General features: G+C 36.0%; 1 protein-coding gene across 3 annotated transcripts in view; it reads right to left on the bottom strand.

Moving 5' to 3' along the window:
• LOC139974781 (metabotropic glutamate receptor 4-like) overlaps positions 1 to 20,000 on the bottom strand; it is a 45,922-nt gene extending 25,922 nt beyond the window's left edge. The window contains exons 1-3 of one of the 3 annotated variants that reach the window (XM_071982198.1): positions 19,863 to 20,000; positions 16,031 to 16,721; positions 2,309 to 2,429 (exon numbers count right to left, since the gene is read on the bottom strand). In XM_071982198.1, the coding sequence (XP_071838299.1) occupies positions 2,309 to 2,429; positions 16,031 to 16,696 (787 nt within the window). In that variant the 5' untranslated portion in view covers positions 16,697 to 16,721; positions 19,863 to 20,000. The remainder of the gene's footprint in view (positions 1 to 2,308; positions 2,430 to 16,030; positions 16,722 to 19,862) is intronic. The other 2 variants (XM_071982197.1, XM_071982199.1) reach the window with 2 other exon arrangements.
• Positions 20,001 to 20,090: the final 90 nt, after the last annotated feature.

Here is a 20,090-nt window from a genome sequence, read left to right as displayed (position 1 = left end):
ACTTTTCCATTATTCATTTACTTATATAATTATATAAAAAAAATGTCAAGTTTCTCATGAAATCCCTTTCCTGCTGCTTTCTGGGTTGTATGGAAATGAAACTGGGTTGTGATCCATGGTTACATGGTACGCAAGGTACTGTTGTTTCTGACTGGCGCCCCCAGCAAAGAAACGGTTATATAGGGATCGCCACCAACCGAGGGTTGGATAGCTCAGTTGGCAGAACGCTAGCTATGATTGTATCCCAGAGGTCACTGGTTCGAATCCTGCTCTAGCCATAAATTTCTTAGCTCTTTTACCAATTTTAATGTTTGTATAAAAGTAAGAGCAGGATCTTCTTCAGAGGCTGAATGACAAGTTACAGTAACAGAAGGGACAAATTCACGAACAGAATACAGACAGGTTAACCACACACAATTAATTGTAATTTCTGCAATTACTGTACTGCAATGCAATAAGCAACATAAATTTATACACCACAGACAGAAAATATCCTTTCAGGTGCAGATAATGTAATATACAAATGACAATTGGAGGCAGAAACTTTTGAAAGTTTTCAAACGATGTGTAAAGTTTTTTTTTTTTTTTGGCAAAAATGGTAATCGCACTCAAACAGCATAACGTTTCCTTGGTTACGACACAATTTTATATATCGTTTTCATTGGCAATGTAATTTTAATAGTTTGGTTCCTTCCAATGATCTGTTTTTTTATTAAATTTTAGCTTCCCCCGCATTTTCAATCAACGTCACAGGGATGATATTTTTACTACAAAGTTGAATTGATTCAAATACTAAATTGAGAAACATAACTCACTTAGTACTTCATATATACATACACTACAGGTACACTTATTTTACAAGCTACCTGCCGTTTTACAACGAAACATTTCAGTAAGGGATAAAATTGGTAAAAAAAAGAGAAAACAAATTGAAAGTGGCATATCATCCCATTTTTGTCCCTGTCAGATGCTATGTTCATCAAAACAAATGTCCGTGGTGGTCCCACATTGCCCTCGATCCAAGGGGGGCTACAAGACTATATCAAAGAAAACAACCTTTACGTAGACATATGTCTGCAAATTCCTGGGAACCCTGCTGTGATTTTGTGATTTTGTTAAAATCTTAAAAAAAATGGGACAATCTTCTATCATATGATTCCATGAACATGCAGAATTTACATTTTGTGGGACAATGTGTATTATACAACTGCCATAGTGACAGCGTGTGAAAAGTTGCACTTCTTTATCTATGCCACTATATTGTAATCCAAAATGCAAAGATGGGAACCACCACTTTAAGTTCTGTCAGAGCAAATGTTGAACAAACCCTGGAATTTTCTGGTTTTGGATATTTTACAAACAATGGTACTTACCTGTCTCACCTGTACATATGTACTCTTATTTACCTACTTTTGAGAACATTGATCATATTTTGATGACTTTTTTACCATTGCCCATCCTCCTTACTTCCAGCAAGATCTATATCTCTTAAAGCTTACAACACAAGAGGTTACTGTAATATGTTGTCAAAAACATATGGAGACCTAGCTGAGTTCAAAATCAACTTTACTACACCATTCTAAGCTGGCTACAAAGCAAACCCATTGATCCTACTAAAAACAGGACCACCACCATATGATCATGCCATCTGATTTCATGCCATGAAATTGGCCATTAGCTATGGGTTGCTTTCCTAAAACCGCCGTTTGCACCAAAGAACGATTTTTTGCCCACTTGGTTAACTGAGTGATGACTCACCTACTATTGCACTCCAGTTGAGCTGCATGTCCGTCTATTACATAATACTTGTCATTTAGCCTCTGAAGTAGATCCTGCTAGGATCGAAATGTCAGGCCAACTTACACATTCTCTTACACAGGCTCTCTAGTGCATAAGCAGTTTGCTAACAGTTTTATTTTTATTACATAACTATTATGCAAGTATTCTTCCGCATACGACACGGTTATAATAATAATAAAGTAATAATAAATAATAATAATTTGCAACCTATGGGCTAATGGACAAATACCTGTAATGTTCATGGCATGTTGCTATGGCAACTGACAAACTATCGTCTGCAGATAATGAACCATAAATTGTGTTCAAGTTAAAAGGCCTGACCTTGTTATTCTAGCAGAATCTTCTTCAGAGGAAATATACTGAATGCATTAAAAATAAATAAAGTCTGAACATGTATCCTTTCAAGTATTGATCGTTACTCTAGATATTAATTAAAAACTTCAAGAAATAAGTTCAAATATCTTATGATTCATCTTGGGCGAAATTTGCAATTATGTGATAAAATTACCTAGTAGCTTAGCAACAGTAGCAGACGTCAAACTGGAGCCAGTGCCGACCACCCCGACGGTTCTAGAGGTATCCTCACAGGACCCATTGGCACTCATGGAATCTACAAACTGCAGGCCCGCCTGGACAAAAATGAAAAAAGAGAAATAAAAAAACAACTGCAAATTTAATTGAACATACAACAGATGTGACAAGGGAAGGAATAGCACTAGCTGTCATAAATGCCAAAATCTAATAATAATAAAAATAATAATGTCTGCTCTTGCAAACTTTGTTAAAGTTATATAGTCAGTTCAAAAATGATGATTTATGAGACTGCGTTGTGGTAAAGTGCAAATCAAAGTATAGTTTAATTTCACTTTCTTCGATCCCTTCACCCGGGTGCTAAAAAAAAGCTAAATGTGCTGTAAACTGGTAGAAATACAGTTCTTTGCTCCAGATTATGTTTGCACCTTATGAAATGTCCCCGGGGTGATGGGTTGCACTCTAATGAGTGACTAGTACTAGAATTGTACACACTTGTCTGTGTGAGAATGCATGTGTGTGCACTTCTTTTGTATTCTGACTGAGGACTTGAACACAGGAATTCCAAGTCCACAGAAGACATTTGAAAAGAATCACCACGTCCTCAGAAAAATTATATTGTTATGGGGTGTTGTTAAGGTTAGGGTACATTGTTTTGGACAATGGAAGAAACAATGGGATCCTCGGTCTGAATCTAAAACACACCTGTGTCCTGTGTTTTTGTGTATGTGACCAGCCTGAGTTACCTGCAATGACCAGAGGTTAACTGTTTTTATAGTCATTTGAGAAAGCTTTGGCCTTAAATTAATACAAGACCATTTAACCTTCAATTACAACTTCCAACTTTCTTTAGATTTGAAAAGGAAATAAAAAACTCTGTAAAATTGGAAATTTTGAATAGACAACAAAGTTTATTATTTACTTCACACTAACCAATGCATGAACATATAACAAAAGATAGGAACATCTGTGTTAATTTACTTATTTATTGAACTGCTACTGTATATGCAATAATATCAACAACAACATATTGTGGAAGCTGCAAGATCAGATTCTGTAGATCATTTTCATTTCATTTCAGCCATCAACTGAAAGAGGTATGTATGATATATTCACATACTGTGCAACCATGCACTCAACTGGGTTTGTCATTTCTATAGATATTTCCTTCAAGCTCAATGCACAGCTAGCTTCAGGGCCAAGGCTTACAAAAGTTGAAGTCCGCATTTCAATGTGCATACGTGTACAGAGTATCGATCTTCATGTTAAATGTCAGAGTGGAATCTTGTACACTGTCATACACTCTGTAAACTAGTAATGTCAGTACACAGTAGAAATACCTGGAAATAGTTCAAAAGTTCAATATTTGTATAATAGTACATCTGGAGGTGTATGTAGGTGGCAAAAGTTTTTACAGGTATACAATAAATGTTAAAGCAGCTATTCCAGACTTATATTTCACACATTTCTATTTTTAAATACAAGTGACTACTACGCAGTGCCAGATTTATAGGGGGAGGGTCATCTGCCCCTCCCCTGCCAGAGGGATCCCCCTCTATACAAACCTATAATAATTATAATACATAAAATAATGAAATTTGTTTTTGGGATTAAAATAATTTTTCTTTTAATTTGTAATTTGTCTAATACATAGAAATCTACATGGAGTTTTACTGACATGTGATTACTTCAGGTATATATTAAACCTCTCTATGTATGTATAACTTTTCAGTTCTAATTATACATACAATAAAGAGACTGTAAATGTGGTAATTTGCCATGTTTTTCAATTTATGTGTCTGAGGGGCCCACCCCTGGGCTCCCCCTTCCCGAACCCCCCTCCCAAGGTCTAAACCCAGCACTGCTGAGTACAAGTGCAATTGATCACCATCAGACCATACAAAGCTGGATGGATGCATGGGCCATGCACACAGTGTAAACTGTACAGATGGTATGTACAGTATATAAACCAATGGCAGGTTTGAACTGGTCACTCATATACAAACATTACAAATATCATTATGGTGACTCGATCTGGTCTAGGAGTGGAAAATGAAATCTCACAAATTTTGTGATGAAATCCAACAAGCTGTTGTAAATGCATATTTAATGACCATGAGACGCACATAAAATTGAAATGCAGTACTGTATATATATATATATATATTTGTATATATATATATATATATATACATACTGTATATATATATGTATATATATATATATACAGAGTTGGAAAATCCAGAACAGTGAAAAAACTTCCAGCCTCCATCGGGATCCGAACCTGGGCCTCCCGCTTTATATGCAGACACCCTAACCACTAGGTACGGACGCCGATTGTATGTCCAGAGGTTCGAAACCGGTAAGGAAGGTCGTAATTCCACTGTAGGTGTTTGTCACCTGTATCGAACAATACTAGTTCTGTTTTGGTGACATATATTTATATAAACATATATACACCGGTTCATTTATTTTAACAATCATCATATTGGAACAAACAAGCTAGTTTCACTTTTACAAATCGTAAACAACAGCTCTGATTGGATTAATCTCCAGGCAATATATACTAACGAGACCTGAAACTGATACTTATTGATCAGTTTGAGCTGGACCATCTCCAAAACATTTCTTCCAACCTACTGTGCAAAAGAAAAGGCGACTTCGTATCGTTTACACCATACAGTGTCTCATCTTCGCAACTCACAAAAAACCTGGTGTTGTTCTTCCTTGAGTACCGTTGAGCTGTATAGTTTGAGCTGGAATGTTGCCAAACATTCACCGACCTACAGCATCGTACTGAAGTCATGCACAATTAACTTCCTATCATTGGCTCCATACAGGTTTTCACCATCACAACCAAGACCCTTTTTCCATTTATAATTTCTTTATATTTTATGCTATAAAAGTCATGCACACTTCTGAGTTGGATGAAAAAAAGTTAGGATTTGCCTAAATTAGTGAGATTTATAATGCTCCCCTGGATTTTAACAAAATCTCTTGCATTTATATATGCAACAAATCTTGTACTTTCCAGAAAGTCTTATGGACATGATCGGCTTAGAGATAATTTGCTGTTGCCAACTAAAATTAATAGAACAAACTTTCAGCACTAATATTCAATTAAAAATGTGCATTACACAATAGTAAATGAATTCTTTTGCAAACAAATTGGAATTTATGATCATATTATAACCTTAAATTGGAAGATTGCAACGATTGTAAGAAAACATATTTTTTGTAACTTTACGTATATACCTGCAATAAATATTTTCGGTGATTAAGGCATGACCAAATCTCTTTGAAAGAAGACAAAAAATTAGTTATTCAGATAACAATTATGTTGCAAATTGGTCCAATTGCATATACAGTATGGAAAGAGATAGAAATTATACAATTCCTGAATACATAGTCACTTCACACAGATGTTGGTTGCTGAGTCATAAAATGTACATTTCCAAAGACAATCAGTTGTTGTTTATAGCTTGCAAGCTTTTAAGCAAAATCATTAAAATGTGGAATCAATGTTTTTAAATTAATTATGACATTGGAAGGAATGTCAGTTAATGTCTGGTAACTGTTGTCAATAAATATAATTAGCAACTTTACTTCTTTAAGTAGGAAAGTAAATCTAATGTTATATCCAACAGGATTTGGTAAATTAGAGCAGACAGCTTGTAGCAGCTCCCTGATTGGACAATTTTGGATGTATGTATTATTCTCAATACAGTACCATTTTGCATTCTCTGCTTTATGTAGAATAGAGCCTATATATGTGGTATCTTGTTTACTTTGAAATATCAAACTTTCTCTCAGAAAAATTGTGACCTTATCAAACTTAATATTCCCTTCAAATCATTTAACAAAAATGCAGCAAAATACTTGGAATCAAAAAACATACATTCCCAAACATCCTCAAATTACACCTCCTGTATGTAATGTAATTTCCCAAAGGAAAATTTGGTAATTTTGATGCCCCAATTCAACCTGGGAGAAATGGATAAAGCAGTTAAATTAAATACTATAGCAAGTGTAGTCACCTATGTACAGCAACAGGCCAACGGACAGGAAAAATTTAAGTTCACTTTAGTGAAAAACTTTCTTGCACTTCATAAAAAGAGTGATGGGAAGGGTGATGGGAGGGGAGTGAGAAAGAAAGAGACAGAAAAGAAAATTCTGCCAAATGTTAAAACGTGCTTAAAAGGTAATTCTGAACATTAAACATCTTACTTCTTTGTTGTACGATGCTTCATGCAGGCTTTTATCCTGGAAACAGCCAGCTTTCTGGCAAATGTAGAGCTTGTTACTGTACACGTTGTGACTCAATCACTCAATCCTGCTAGGATCCAAACGTCAGGCCATCTCACTTTCACATATTTACCTGTAACACAGGTCCTTTGGCAATAGATATAAGCAGCTTGTTAACACTTTCCTCCCCCCCCCCCCTTTTTCAAGTGTTACTAATGATAGAGGTTCCAATCGACCAAACTAGGATAACCCCCTTTATCTCACAAACTGCACCTTGAAATTAAAGTAACAAGTAGTTCATGAATCCGGTTGATTCTAGTCAAATTTGTCACCCAGACACTTCATTTTCATGACCAATCACATTTACAGCAAAATAGATATTTTCAAATTGTTGAACTTTACTTTTGTAACTTGTAAATGAAACATCACATAACATTCCAGCTAATGAACTGCAATTTACTGTAGAATCTACAGTAATTAGTGTCTAAAACGTTACAGTTTGGAATCAATTCAAGAAGCTGCTTTAAATAGTTAAATGGTTAGAATGGCAAGAAAGAGGGTATAGTGACCTTAGATATTGGTCATTGCATGGTGACACTGCAAGAACTTTACCGGTTTGCAGACATGGTAAATGGGACTGTGGTATGTATACGAGCCAGGTATTAAAGGAATGAATTATTATAAAAACGATGCATAAAGTTCTGTTCAATTCTAACGTTTTTAAAACAATTTGAAACCTTAGAAATTTAACCACGCACACAACACAATTCCAAACCCATCTGCATGGAAGTAAGTACTAGCTTAGATGTTTGGTCATAAATTTTACTAAACCAAACCAAGTCTTATACTCAAAATATGATTGAAACTTGATCAAAACAAATACATTCTCCCAAAAATAATTCACGAAAAATGATTGAGAAAGTATTTAATCACTGCATGTATGGTTGGGAGCTTTTCATTGTCAACAAGGATTTTTATATTAATATTCTTTACATATATTATAAAGATGCATGAAAAATTGAAGAATTTTGTTTCACTTTTACATTTAAAATGAAAGTCGACTAATCAAGCTAGTATTTGCTTACTTTAGCTATGACTTTATCAGGGAAAAACTTAACCAAAAATTCAACTTAAAATTAAGGCTTAGACCTTCAGCCCGAAAGGATCAGGTACAAATGATACAGCATGAGTTCATAACAGGACCTTTAAGTTGTGAATGCTATTTGTAATGAAAGAGCAATCGACTGCTAATTTTGCAATTTTTGTTATGAATATGAAGCATACAAATTTTCCCTTTGTTTACTTGTCTCCATTGTTACAGAAATCAATTGAGCAATTAATTATAACAAGGTTCTTTGATCTAACCTGGCACTAGACCCATGGGACAATGATGCTATATAGTGTAACAAAGCCTTCTATACACTGTTAATGGTAATCAGGATAAAACAAATATTTTATGTTATTTGGTTTATTAAGTATTTCAGAACTGTCCGGGGGCGTCTGTACAAGCGAAGGTATAAAGTACTAACAGAGGTCAATTTGAGTACGAGGTAATATGATATACATATCTAGGGATACATGTCTTGATGATGTATGGTGTGTAGGGTTGAGATTAAATCAACTAATTCTCTGTGACTTTTCTTAAAATATTTGTTTCTCTATTGTTTCAAATTGAGAAGATGTCAAGTTTATGAGTGGAAAGAAAACACCATATGAAAAGGGTTTCCATCATATCCCTGTTGATTCTGTTGTTTTCTCTTAGTTTTGTTTGTGTTTTTGTATTTGTGTATACCTGGTTCAAGTGACCTGTTGATAGTGATACAAGGAATATTTGATAGGTGATGGTATCCCAGGATACCAGCACAGTACACCTAAATGGCCACAATTTACACTTGAAATATGAAGTACTACGACCTTGAAATTGTACAGTTATGTTGAGTTCAAATTTCTTATCATCCAACCTTCCTTCCTTTTCTTTCCCTTTCCCAATCTCCATTCTCCCACCACCCCCCCCCCCTTCCCCGGCCCCTGTGACCCTGCACACTAAACGACTGATGAGACCACACAACAAATTTGTGATTTCTGAGAACGAAAAGTGCTGGTTTAGGTCACACAATAACATTTTGCAGTGATTGCTTAGAAGTTAGATTTGTTAAAACTGCAAATTTTTAGCCATGAACTGCCACACACTGCTGACTGCCTGTTGAGAGAACCCAACATGTTCAGTTTTCCCGATGCGACTTAAAAATGCAGATGTGGAGTGGGAGACAGGTAAGAGAGAAGTGAAGAAAATATGGCAAATTCTAGATCGGTTTTTATTCTGAAGCATTTTTTCACGTAATGACCGTCCAGTCGAGTTGAGTTGTGAACTTGTGATCAGTCGAGCAGTGTTGAGGCTGGCTTTACTGTACACACATACAAGCCAAAATGAAGACATTTCACACACTCAGTAATTGTGTCTGTAGACCAGATCCTCTACCCATTCAATAGTACATATTTGCAGGTGGCCAGTAATATACCGACAGGGAATTACTATAAATGGCAAAATTTAAATATATAATATTACTTTGAAACCTTATATTTGCTTAATTTGTTTCGAGCATCACACAGTTGCTGATGTTGACCTAGTTACACATTTTTTTATTTCCCATTTCTTGTCATTAGTGAACAAATTGATCTATTTAGCCAGTGACAGCTTCAGTCCACTAAATTAATGGCCGTTTTGAATTCCATAAACACGCGTAGAGAACTGCAGTATGAGATGTTATTGACCTAGATTAAGTTTCTATTGTTAAAATATGAATAAATATGAAAAATATGAATATATCAAATTAAATTGAACAAATTTTACTTCTACACAGATCTATTGAATTCTTCAAAGCAACCCATTCTTAGAGGCATATGTTCATCGTAAACAATGTGACATTTATGTGGAAATGAAAAATATTCCACACTGTAAGTTGAACACCCCATCTTGATAGCTTGTCCGGGGATATATAAGGCAAGATATGATTGAATGAAATCTATTTTGGCTATAAACCATGGATTCTTCCCTGCAAAAGATCCAAGTAGGTGATCTGTGATGTCATAAAATGGCAATTGTTCTTAAAATGCTTTACTTTCCCTGTTATATTAGTCTTTTTGATTTATTCCTTGAGTGGAATATATTCTTGTTGATTTATTTCTTGAGTCTTGAAACATTTGGAATCTTTCCTTAGTTGTCAAGATCAATTTTAAATTTTTGAGGATATTTCTTTTTTCAGTCTTTTTTCTACTCTAAAGAACTTAAAACGAAGTGTTTTCAGCTGAATTTCCGTGATGACTTGATTCACTCTGCTTACTGCATGATGCATTTACAAAATAGTACCAGCAAATTTTGAGACAGTCATGACTTTACCATACGACATGCTATGAGGACGTGATTTTGACCTCAAGATGCAGAAACTTTCCATCATTTGTTATCAAGTAAAATTTAACAAAAGCCAGTAAGCATGTACACAATGTGCTGTATTGCAGTTAATACACACTATAAATGCTAGCAATCATGACAGACATTAATTGGCAGTATACTGCAGAATTTGAAACCAAATCAGTTACAGTACATGCACCCGCAAGTTTAACAGCCTTATATCTATTCATTTAGCTGAGTGTTAGTTCAGTGGTTAACGCCGGTGCCTTCCAATCATAGGGTCCCCAGTTCGAGTCACTCTGAGATTAATGTTTGTCGTCCAGTTACAGAGTTGTTGACAATTGACAACTTATAATTATGGACGTTAAATATGAATGTAAGAGACTGACTTCGGTCAGCTTGCGGCTTTGATAAGCCAATGATGGCTTCGTTGGAGTTCCTGCTTGCAGGAGGATCTAAAATACAAATTATACAAAATACAAATTTAAAACCGTGGCTTGCTTACGTAGTGCTGTCCTTCAGCATTGTGAATCACTGGGCGTTCCACCGGTACTTGGAATCAAACAAGCTCTGCTGTAATACTAACTTTACTTTACAAATAACAATGGCAGCCCTGTGAAATGATGCCATGAGAGTAAACAAATGAGTTGTGTTCAGAAAGGAAGTTAGCGTCAACAGTATCAATTTGTTAACATTCACAGATTAATTGACGAAGCATGAATATATACATGGGATGAGTCATAAACTAACGCCAGCTCAACTCTCTTTGAGTTTACTAATACACACAGTTGGTAATGAAGTGTTTGGTCTATTTGGCCTTGGTTATCGAGTGATTTTGTTAGTGGCTGTTTCACAACTTATGTTCACAACTTATATTCAATCAGGGAGCGAGTTAGCAACTCCCTGATGAAATCAAGCACTAAAAACAACTCTTGAATGGCATAAAGACGACACTTATGAAATGGATATATTGACACCAGTATGTCCAATTACTTCAATATATATTAGTCAGTAAATTGTTAAGATTTTCATGAATCAAAAGTGAGAAAATGTCCCCATTTATAAATAGTGCAAAAAAGAAGGGAAAAAAACAAGTGTGTTAAGAGGAATGAATGGCTCAATATGTTAAGTTTAAAAGGGAGGCACCAACAAGTTCATGATTTTAGTGGTTTCGAATTACAAGGTCAATTTATGCAAGCCACTTTGATGAATGGTTGGTCACAGATCTTGAGCTATGCATGGTATTCAGAAGAGCACAAATTCACTTCAAATATAAGGCTCTGGATTACCCTTTTATTGCACAGAACTAGACAGTTTGGGTGTTTGAATGAGGAGGAGGTACAGTACTGGAGGTACTGGAGGTGATAGGTCATTATCATGCATCAGTGTATATCTATAGGTTACCAGGTCACTGTATGTGCATATGTTGTGAGGAGACAGGTGAGGGAGGAAACCAAGTGAATATATGCAACATTCAACATTTGGGTGAAAAGATAGATTTTTAACAACTTGTGACCTTCTAACATTTTTTTCATTGCAGAGCTCAACAATTTGAATTTGCAAGATCACTTGCAATATTAATCATAAGGAAGCTGCTATTCACCTCCTAAATAATCTTCCAACAACCCCCACACTATCCCACCCTACCCCATACCCTACCCCACCCTACACCACCCTACCCTATCCCATACCCTATCCTACCCTACCTCCCAATAAAAAAATAGGATGTGATTACAGCATTTCAGGTCACATGAGGAACTCACCAATTCCCACGGCTCCCCTCCTGACATGAGCATCATGCATGTAACTGACAATAAGCTTAAACACAGATACTGCTCAAGGACTGTGGAGATTTTCCATTAAACACAATGTGATATCAATGCAATGCAATATACATGTACTTTCTGAATATCAAAAAGTACTGTTTCATAAGCCGGAAGTAAAGGAAGAGATTTCATTCTTGCACAAAGAGTGATATTGAATTTCCATCAGAAGTGTCTTTTAGAGAATCAATCCATCTTTCGTTCTTTACACTTCAGCTTAACAACTTCCTGGGTCAGTGGATTCGCAGGACTCTGTATTTCTTCAAAGTTCCATACCGTCTGTGAAATTCACGTACATATATACATAGGCGTAGGAGCCTCATTTGATTTGGGGGGGCTGTAACGACTTGCCCGAAAAATATAACCAATTTTTTTCGCGCGCTCCGCGCGCATTCCAACTGTTAATGTGCATATCATATAGGCATTCTTCGGTTATTAGGCCTACATCACATGCCAAAAACAAACAATCATTTACCGTGTTATTTCCCTTCCATATTGGTTATAATTATTGGGGAAGTCGTTACAACAATAATGATAATAATATAAGTTTAACCATTGAAAAACACACTGTAAGTTCTTCTTCTTTCAGTAGGTGTCAGTGGCGGAGCTAGGGGTATTGGTCAGGGGGGAGAGAATGGTCTGTAGGGGCGCTTTCGACACTATCTAAGCGGAGCGCCACCACAGGTTGGCGCGGAGCGAACAGAAATTTTTTGAGTCCAGATACTCCCTAGATCGCCGGAAACTACCCTTTCCGGGCCTTGCTAATTTGTAGAATAAATAGGTGTCATCACCATTTGTCAGAAAATTACACCAACAAAATGTGACAAATGTCAATGGGTATTTGAGAGCGCAATAAAACAAGTCAATAATCGCGAATAAGTAAAAAGTGGTAAAAAGCTGAAAAGGGCGCCAGCAGTCCATTTGAGTCCGTCAGGGGGGCATCCGCCCTCTCTGACTGTATGGACGCTCCGCCACTGGTAGGTGCCCGAAAAATTCTCAGCATAGTGCCCAAATTTTCACCAAAAAATTTGAAAAACACATTGCAAATTATTCTTCTTTCAGGAGGTGCTCGAAAAATTCTCAGCATATTGCCCGAATTTTCACCAAAAAATTGAAAAACACATTGCAAATTATTTTTCTTTCAGTAGATGCCCGAAAAATTCTCAGCATATTGCCGAATTTTCACCAAAAAAAAATGAAAAATACACTGCAAATTATTCTTCTTCCAGTAGGTGCCCGAAAAATTCTCAGCATATTGCCCGAATTTTCACCAAAAAAATATGGTGGGGGGGCTGCAGCCCCCCCAGCCCCCCCGCCTCCTACGCCTATGCATATATATGATACACACTTGGGATCAGTGTAATTTCCAATCAATGTTTAAATATCTGAGATATTCTGGAATTTATCTCTTTTTGTTGTAAATATCTACATGAATACATACTGTATTTCATCCTAACCACTGTACAAAGTAGAAGCTTGTCTTACCAACTAGTGGCATTACTGAAAAAAGGTATTCGGAAGAGTCAATGAAAAGTTGTCTGTGGTTAGAATTTTTTGTCAAAGTTAAGTTTTCCACCAAAAATGTCAACCAAAGTAGCCTAGGCAAGGGCATAATTACCATGTTACTTGTTTTGGAAAGGACTTACCCCCCCCCCCTCCAAATAAACAAATCAAGGGGGCTCCTATTGTATAGTACATAAATACCACAAGTATATGCCATACAACATAAACAGTTGAAAATATGTAAACTTTGTTACAAAACCTACGAAATATAGCAACTAAACACCCTCCATTTTACTTAATTTAATTACCAGTTAATTAATTTCTCAAAGGAGATGCAGTAATCTGACATTAGACCTCTCACTAGAAGACATAAATTAAATTCTTAGCCTCCTCCCCCCCCACACAATCCAAATACAAAAAGGTGGTTGTGCCTCAGAGCCTGCATAGTTTACTGTCCATAACACTGTATTTTCCAATCCAGATTGCTGTCCTTATTCTTTTTAAAACTTAAGATCAAATGTAAGGTGTTTGGAGTAAGTCAAGTATAAGAGTAGTAAGGTAAAGTTAATACAGTGGATTACTGTAACTTGAAGCTTTGCATGCCAACTTTTCAAAAGTATGAATGGACCACCTCAAATTTTATCTGTTATTTATTCAATTCTTCTGGTTTTGTTCACAAAACTGTTCTGACAATTTTGATGGAGGAGTCACCAACTCACCATGTCACACAAGGACAAATGGATAATAGAACAGCCTGGTCTACCTGCAATTAACATATAAATGCCACAACGAAATGGGAATCGCACAGCTCCGCATGACAACTGATTGATTACTATAGCCAGTACTGTATCTAACACCCTCAGAACAGCAGTTACATAATGGATCTCAATCATTACAATGGACGGTACACACTGAAAGCTGAGAGTCGAACAATATTGTCATCTAGAAAAAGCTGACTAATCACTTATGAGAGAGATACAATATATCTGTCCACCAGGATTTACTTAGCAACCAATTAAAGGGACTATATACGATATCAAAAAGCTGGCACTACATGTATGCTCAAATGGACACAGAGTTTCAAAAGCTATCTATAAACTCAAATGTTCATATTTTCAGCGTGTCTTTCATAGTTTTGGACTGTATATCTGTCAGCAAAATATTCATAACTTATTAATTTTGAGATCATTTTCATAACTCACAATCTTTACTTTGTGTTTGACATAAACTGAGAAAAAATAGTGTACATTGGATTTTAGGACCATTAAATTAGGGGTGCTTCTTATTTCTGTTTTTAGTTTACAGGGTTCCCTTTAAGTCATCCGTTTGTTGCAGAGTGGACATTCATTATTTAAAATGAGTGTACTTTAATCTGGATTGATTTGCCAAAGAGACTTAATAGTTAAATGGAAGCAAAGAGTAGTGAGGAAGGATATAAGTTCAATGTGATGTATCCATCGTAACCAGGTGAGGCTTGAAATAAGGAAGGAAATAACACTATAATGCTAACAGGCCAAGCTTGATCATTGAGACCATTTCAAGTACAGACAGGTTCTCATAATTCACCTCTAGATAGAGATCATTTTAATTCAGTCATAAAGTCAAAAACAGTGTCAGAGATTATCCTGTACCGTGAATAGGTGTGTTTAGAAGGTTGTGATATATTGTGCTCATTAAAGCAAATATCTTAAAAACAAAATGATGTACTTCATGATACTGTAGTAGTCTCTTGAAGAATATACATTTGTCAAATGTTTTAACAAATAACAGCTCAAGTAAGTAGTCTACATGCAGGGGTAAGCCTACCAAGATGTTGCAACTACAGTTGGTCTAACCTAACGGTTGGAAAGGAAGCCAGCTGCTAGTACAGTAGGCATACTGCCATTATACTCATCATTTTGCTTGATGTCGAAACATATCATTAACATATGATGTGGGTTAGATGTACTACTCCAGCACTGTGAGTGCATATAGATACTGGTAGGAATTAGTTTAAAACCATGAAAATCCTAAGATTTACACCGGGTTTAAATATTAACAGTACTGTAGTAGCCAGGAGCAATCAGTGCTAAAACTAGTGTACTGTATGATAGAACAAGAGTGCTGCAGTTATGCTGAGACAAGTTATGCAAGGAAATGAAATATATTGGAATGAGTTTTTGTGTCAGAACAATCCCATGCCATAGATAAGATAAAATTGTGGTAAAGTAATAAAGAATATGCTATAAAGAAGCTAAAATGGGCCGGTACTTGACCAATGAACTTTTAGAATTGCATAGCGTCATAATTGATTCAGTAGTTCTCTCAAAACTCTTTGTACGGACTGCACACATATGCACGAAAGTTTAACATGTTTAGCCAATACGCTGTACTTCCAAGTATATTTATTACTCTACACATCCTCATTTGTTTTCTATGTTTATGAATGGAATCTCACCTACAGTCATTTCAAGAACATTTCTTACACTTCATCCTCCCCTGTTTCAAATATGGTTCACCCCCCCCCCCACAACACCCCTTCCGCAAACCCCACCTAGCACACTCACACTGACTTTTTACATCCTCACCATTCAGATATATCAAGGGGCTCTATTCGTAGAAAGCTCTGTTAACACTCTTAGCACTCTATGCTTTCATACCTAATGAAACATTTGTTTTTTTTTCCAGAGTTTGCCGGCTAGATCAAAGGAACAAACAATGCATACTTCAAAGTACATACCTGTAATACTTTATTGTGATCCGAACAGTCATCTCGTATTTCGTATCCCAGATGAATGTTTGGCAGTATGCCTGTATCGTTATTGATTTTCTTCACAGCATATATCATACTCTCCAACCACATTGCGGCAACTCGAAACAAACTTTGGCAAGGTTTGCCCTCTTGATCTTGACGATAGACAGCAAAGAGACCCCCTAGAACATAATGGCCCCAACTAAAAGCAACTTTGTCATTTTCAAATCCATCATCCTCTGCTCTGTCTTCTATTTCAGTGTCCCTTTTTCTTCGACTTTGCTCTTGGCAATTTGCTAAATCGTTAAGATATACTCTCTCCGAAATTTCTACTAATTTATCAACAGAGACACCAAAATCTTCTAATGTACTTCCTAAATGGGAGTACTTCAGTTTTCTTACATCGTCTGATTTGAATGCTTCTAAAAGTTCCTCCCTGTGTTTTCTACTGAATGCATGCTTTTGGCTTCTAGCCTGATCCGATGACACATCGCTGTGACTACCTCCTGTATCGTGTTCATTGTGCGAGTGTGGCTTTATTTCAGTGTGACACACTCCCCTGCTAAAATTAATGCAAACCAGCAAAAGAAGAACAAGATTCACTCGGAGCCAAATTGTCTTGTTGATACCGTCTAGCCATCTTTCGTGACCCATTGTCCTATGTCATCAGGAAGCACTGCTGGTTGAAACAAAACAAGAACTTATAACTGAAGCAATTTTATGAAATGTTTAGAATATGCTTGATGACAGATGTCTCCAAGTACATAGCCTTTCCTTTAAATACTCAGTATGTTACCGCAACAAATCGTTGCAGAGTTAATTCAAAATGGAAACTTATGACAACTTTGACAAGCTATGTGTCATCAAGGGGAACGTTTCACCTCCACAGTACTATATGCAAAGTGCAAAGGACTCATGATTTTGATTGAAAGTAACTTGAGCCTAAATTAAGTATCATTAAATTTGCAAATTTTAACATTTCTTCAACATATGATAGATTTTTGACAGCTAAAGTAATTACAAGGAAGTACTCAACATAGGGAATTTAACATTGTTCAGGAAGTATTACTTCAACCAGGCAACGATGTTGTGTTAATATTACAATAACAAATACTGACACAAAATGATAACATAGGAGAGTGGAAAATACAAACATGAATACCAGAATGCATTTAATGTGGCAGTGTTACAAATGGGATTTAGTTCAGTTTTACCTTGCTGTTCTACTGACTTAATGCTTAGCAGACATTTATGTACACCTTCTTGCTTTGCAAGGCAATAATAAGCAATTGCTATAACATTGTAATAGCTACAGTACTTTAATCTTAAAATGCTTCAGTACTGTATATATGCCAATCTATACACAATCTGTCTTAGCTGAGAAAGATGTCCCCATGCAGTTTGCAACCTATTCTCTGCATCAAAGATTGTAATAACCTCCCACAGACTGGGAATTTGACACCAAGGCCAAGGTTAGGCCTCCAGTCACCTGGTAAATTTATTTGTAGCTTGAGCCCTATTGTGGGTATTAATATATGAAGTAAATAATCTGCATGAGATGTCATGCAAAACGTGATTCAACATATATCTATATGTCTAATAGAAAATTATATGTTATCCTTCAAACCAGGTCACTGCACCAATGTTAAAGAGATATTGTCAATAATATTACAAACCATAATACTAAAGCCCTCCTTCACAGTATCCAAATATTGTACACTGTATTGAGATATATATAGGTTCCAAAGAAAAAAAAATTAAATTTACTTCATAAATAATGTGAAACGTAATTAACTATATGTATAAATCGATTTTGGCTCCAATGTAAATTACACTTTCAATGGTTGCCATAGATACAAAGATCTATTGTATAATACAGTCCTACAGTGCAGCACGGCAACTCAGCATCCAGACAATTACTGGAGTTTTATATGTTGTTGGCATTGTAAAATCCAGGTCTCAAGGTGAAACAGTACATTATCGGATATCAAATAGCATATTGTTTATTAATTTATTAGCCTAGTTTTTACAAACGGGCAAACATGTAGATAGCAGTTTTCAGACATGCAGAAATCAGGGCTTTATTTTAACAGTTGCCCGGTTATCTGTGATGTCCAAATTTTGTTTCAGGCACCTAAATTTCCCTTCAAGGTCACCCACCGGATGAAAACCTTATTAACACATACTATAAATTAAAAGGATGCAAAAATGTACCTATTTTAATATTTCATTTAATCAAGGAAAACAGTTCCTTTTTTACATATTTGTTCCATAACAACTGTATTATTTAAGTTATAGTAACCTATGTGATTGGAGTACTAAACCAGCCACTCATTCACACTTCGTTGCAGCATTTATATGTTAATTGCAGCTAGACCAGGTTATTCTATTATTCCATTTGTCACAGCAATTCCATGCAAATTTGATTGGTCAACTGTGAACATATTTTTTCTCTTTCAGTACTGTAAGGTAACTAATGAAAACATACATAAGTTTGCCACTTTCAAAATGGATGACTTAAACTGAAAACCAAACATTGGTCAGGATACAAATTGTTCACCAAAGAGTGACCAGCTGAGTGATGAATGTTGAATTATCATTATCTGCTACTGAGAGGTCAAATTTTGTGGTTGATTTTTCCGTGACCAATATATGGCTCTCCTTATTTAAAGTATATTAATATTACCACTAATTATACTCATTACTTTTAACTCAATGTCACTCTTAGAGATTTGTTTGCTCAAGGTCTTTTGGGGGGGGGGGGGGCTACAAGGATACATATTCAGAGGTGCAAAGACTGATTTTAGATGCTTGGTAGCAGGCTACAAGGTTATGAAAGTTTGGAGAAAGATACATTGTGAAATGGGTATAAGATCTAAATGGTTCGGGAGAGTGTCCCACAAATTTAAAGGTCGGAAGTGACCACAAAGAACATTTGAAATCATGAATAATTACATGGTCTCCAATATCAAGCCTGATTAGACCTCTGGCAAATGAGGTTGTAGCTCTTTTCCCCCAGCAGCCAACGAATCATAGCGATGTATTACCAAAGTGTTCTTTTCCAAATTTACGTCACAAACCAGATTTCAGAGTATGTAATTTTCAAGCTTGTTGATGAAGCGCAAAATGGCAGGTAGGCCACAATCAATGTTCACATGGCATTTCTTGGAATACTTACCTCAAAGATCCTGTGAATAACATCTAGTCTCTGGAAGAAATTCACAGTATTCTATCCAGTACAACAATTGGTATGTTGTGGGAGGTTCAAAATTTCAAATCAACAACTAGAATTTGTGATATCCAACAGTACAGCAGAGAATCAACTCTTGTTACATAAAGGTTATCAGCAAAAGGAAGGTTGTTATGAGTAGTGTGGGATGGAAAACAGTTATATACACTCAAATTTCTTTGATTTGTCATTTCCAAGGACCTTTACAAAATTACAGTTCTTCCGACTATCCCCCCTTCTGTATGTATGAAAAATTGTCATAGGTTGACAGTTGTATTAGTAATATTTGTGATCACAAGGCTTAAACTTATAACATGTGCCTTCGACAAGGGATTCCATGTTTTGTCCAGCTGCCTGAGAATAAGGACACTCGTTCATATTATTTGCCAAGCAGCCAGACAAACAGATGACATGAGCGTTACGCATTATATCTGACAATTTAATTTTAGTGTATGGCTGAGGCCAACATACGTACAGTAGGCTAAATTTCACTGGTTAAATTCTGCAGTAGTTAGGCCTAGTCTGGATCCACGTGCCACGAATTCCACCTTTCTTAATACAAAATTCATGATCAAACGATATTAAACTTACCCTTTAAATGGCGCTTCTTATGTTCATGAAACTGTAAACCAACAAACACTCAATACACAGTACAGTAGGTTATAGTATGCTATCAGCATTTAGCTGTCTGCTGCACAGATCTGCAAATAACTGTCTGCTGTTCTCTTTCCCAGGAGAAACGATGTTAATCGTGTTATCAACTTTACTTGAAGCTAGTGGACACTTACAGCAAGCAAGTCGTAACAGCTTCTAACAACA

This window comes from Apostichopus japonicus, chromosome 10, assembly GCF_037975245.1.
Source record: "Apostichopus japonicus isolate 1M-3 chromosome 10, ASM3797524v1, whole genome shotgun sequence".
Classification (NCBI taxonomy): Eukaryota; Metazoa; Echinodermata; class Holothuroidea; order Aspidochirotida; family Stichopodidae; genus Apostichopus; species Apostichopus japonicus.
The sequence above is the reverse complement of the archived record's forward strand: the minus strand, read 5'-3'. Positions and strand labels throughout refer to the sequence as shown.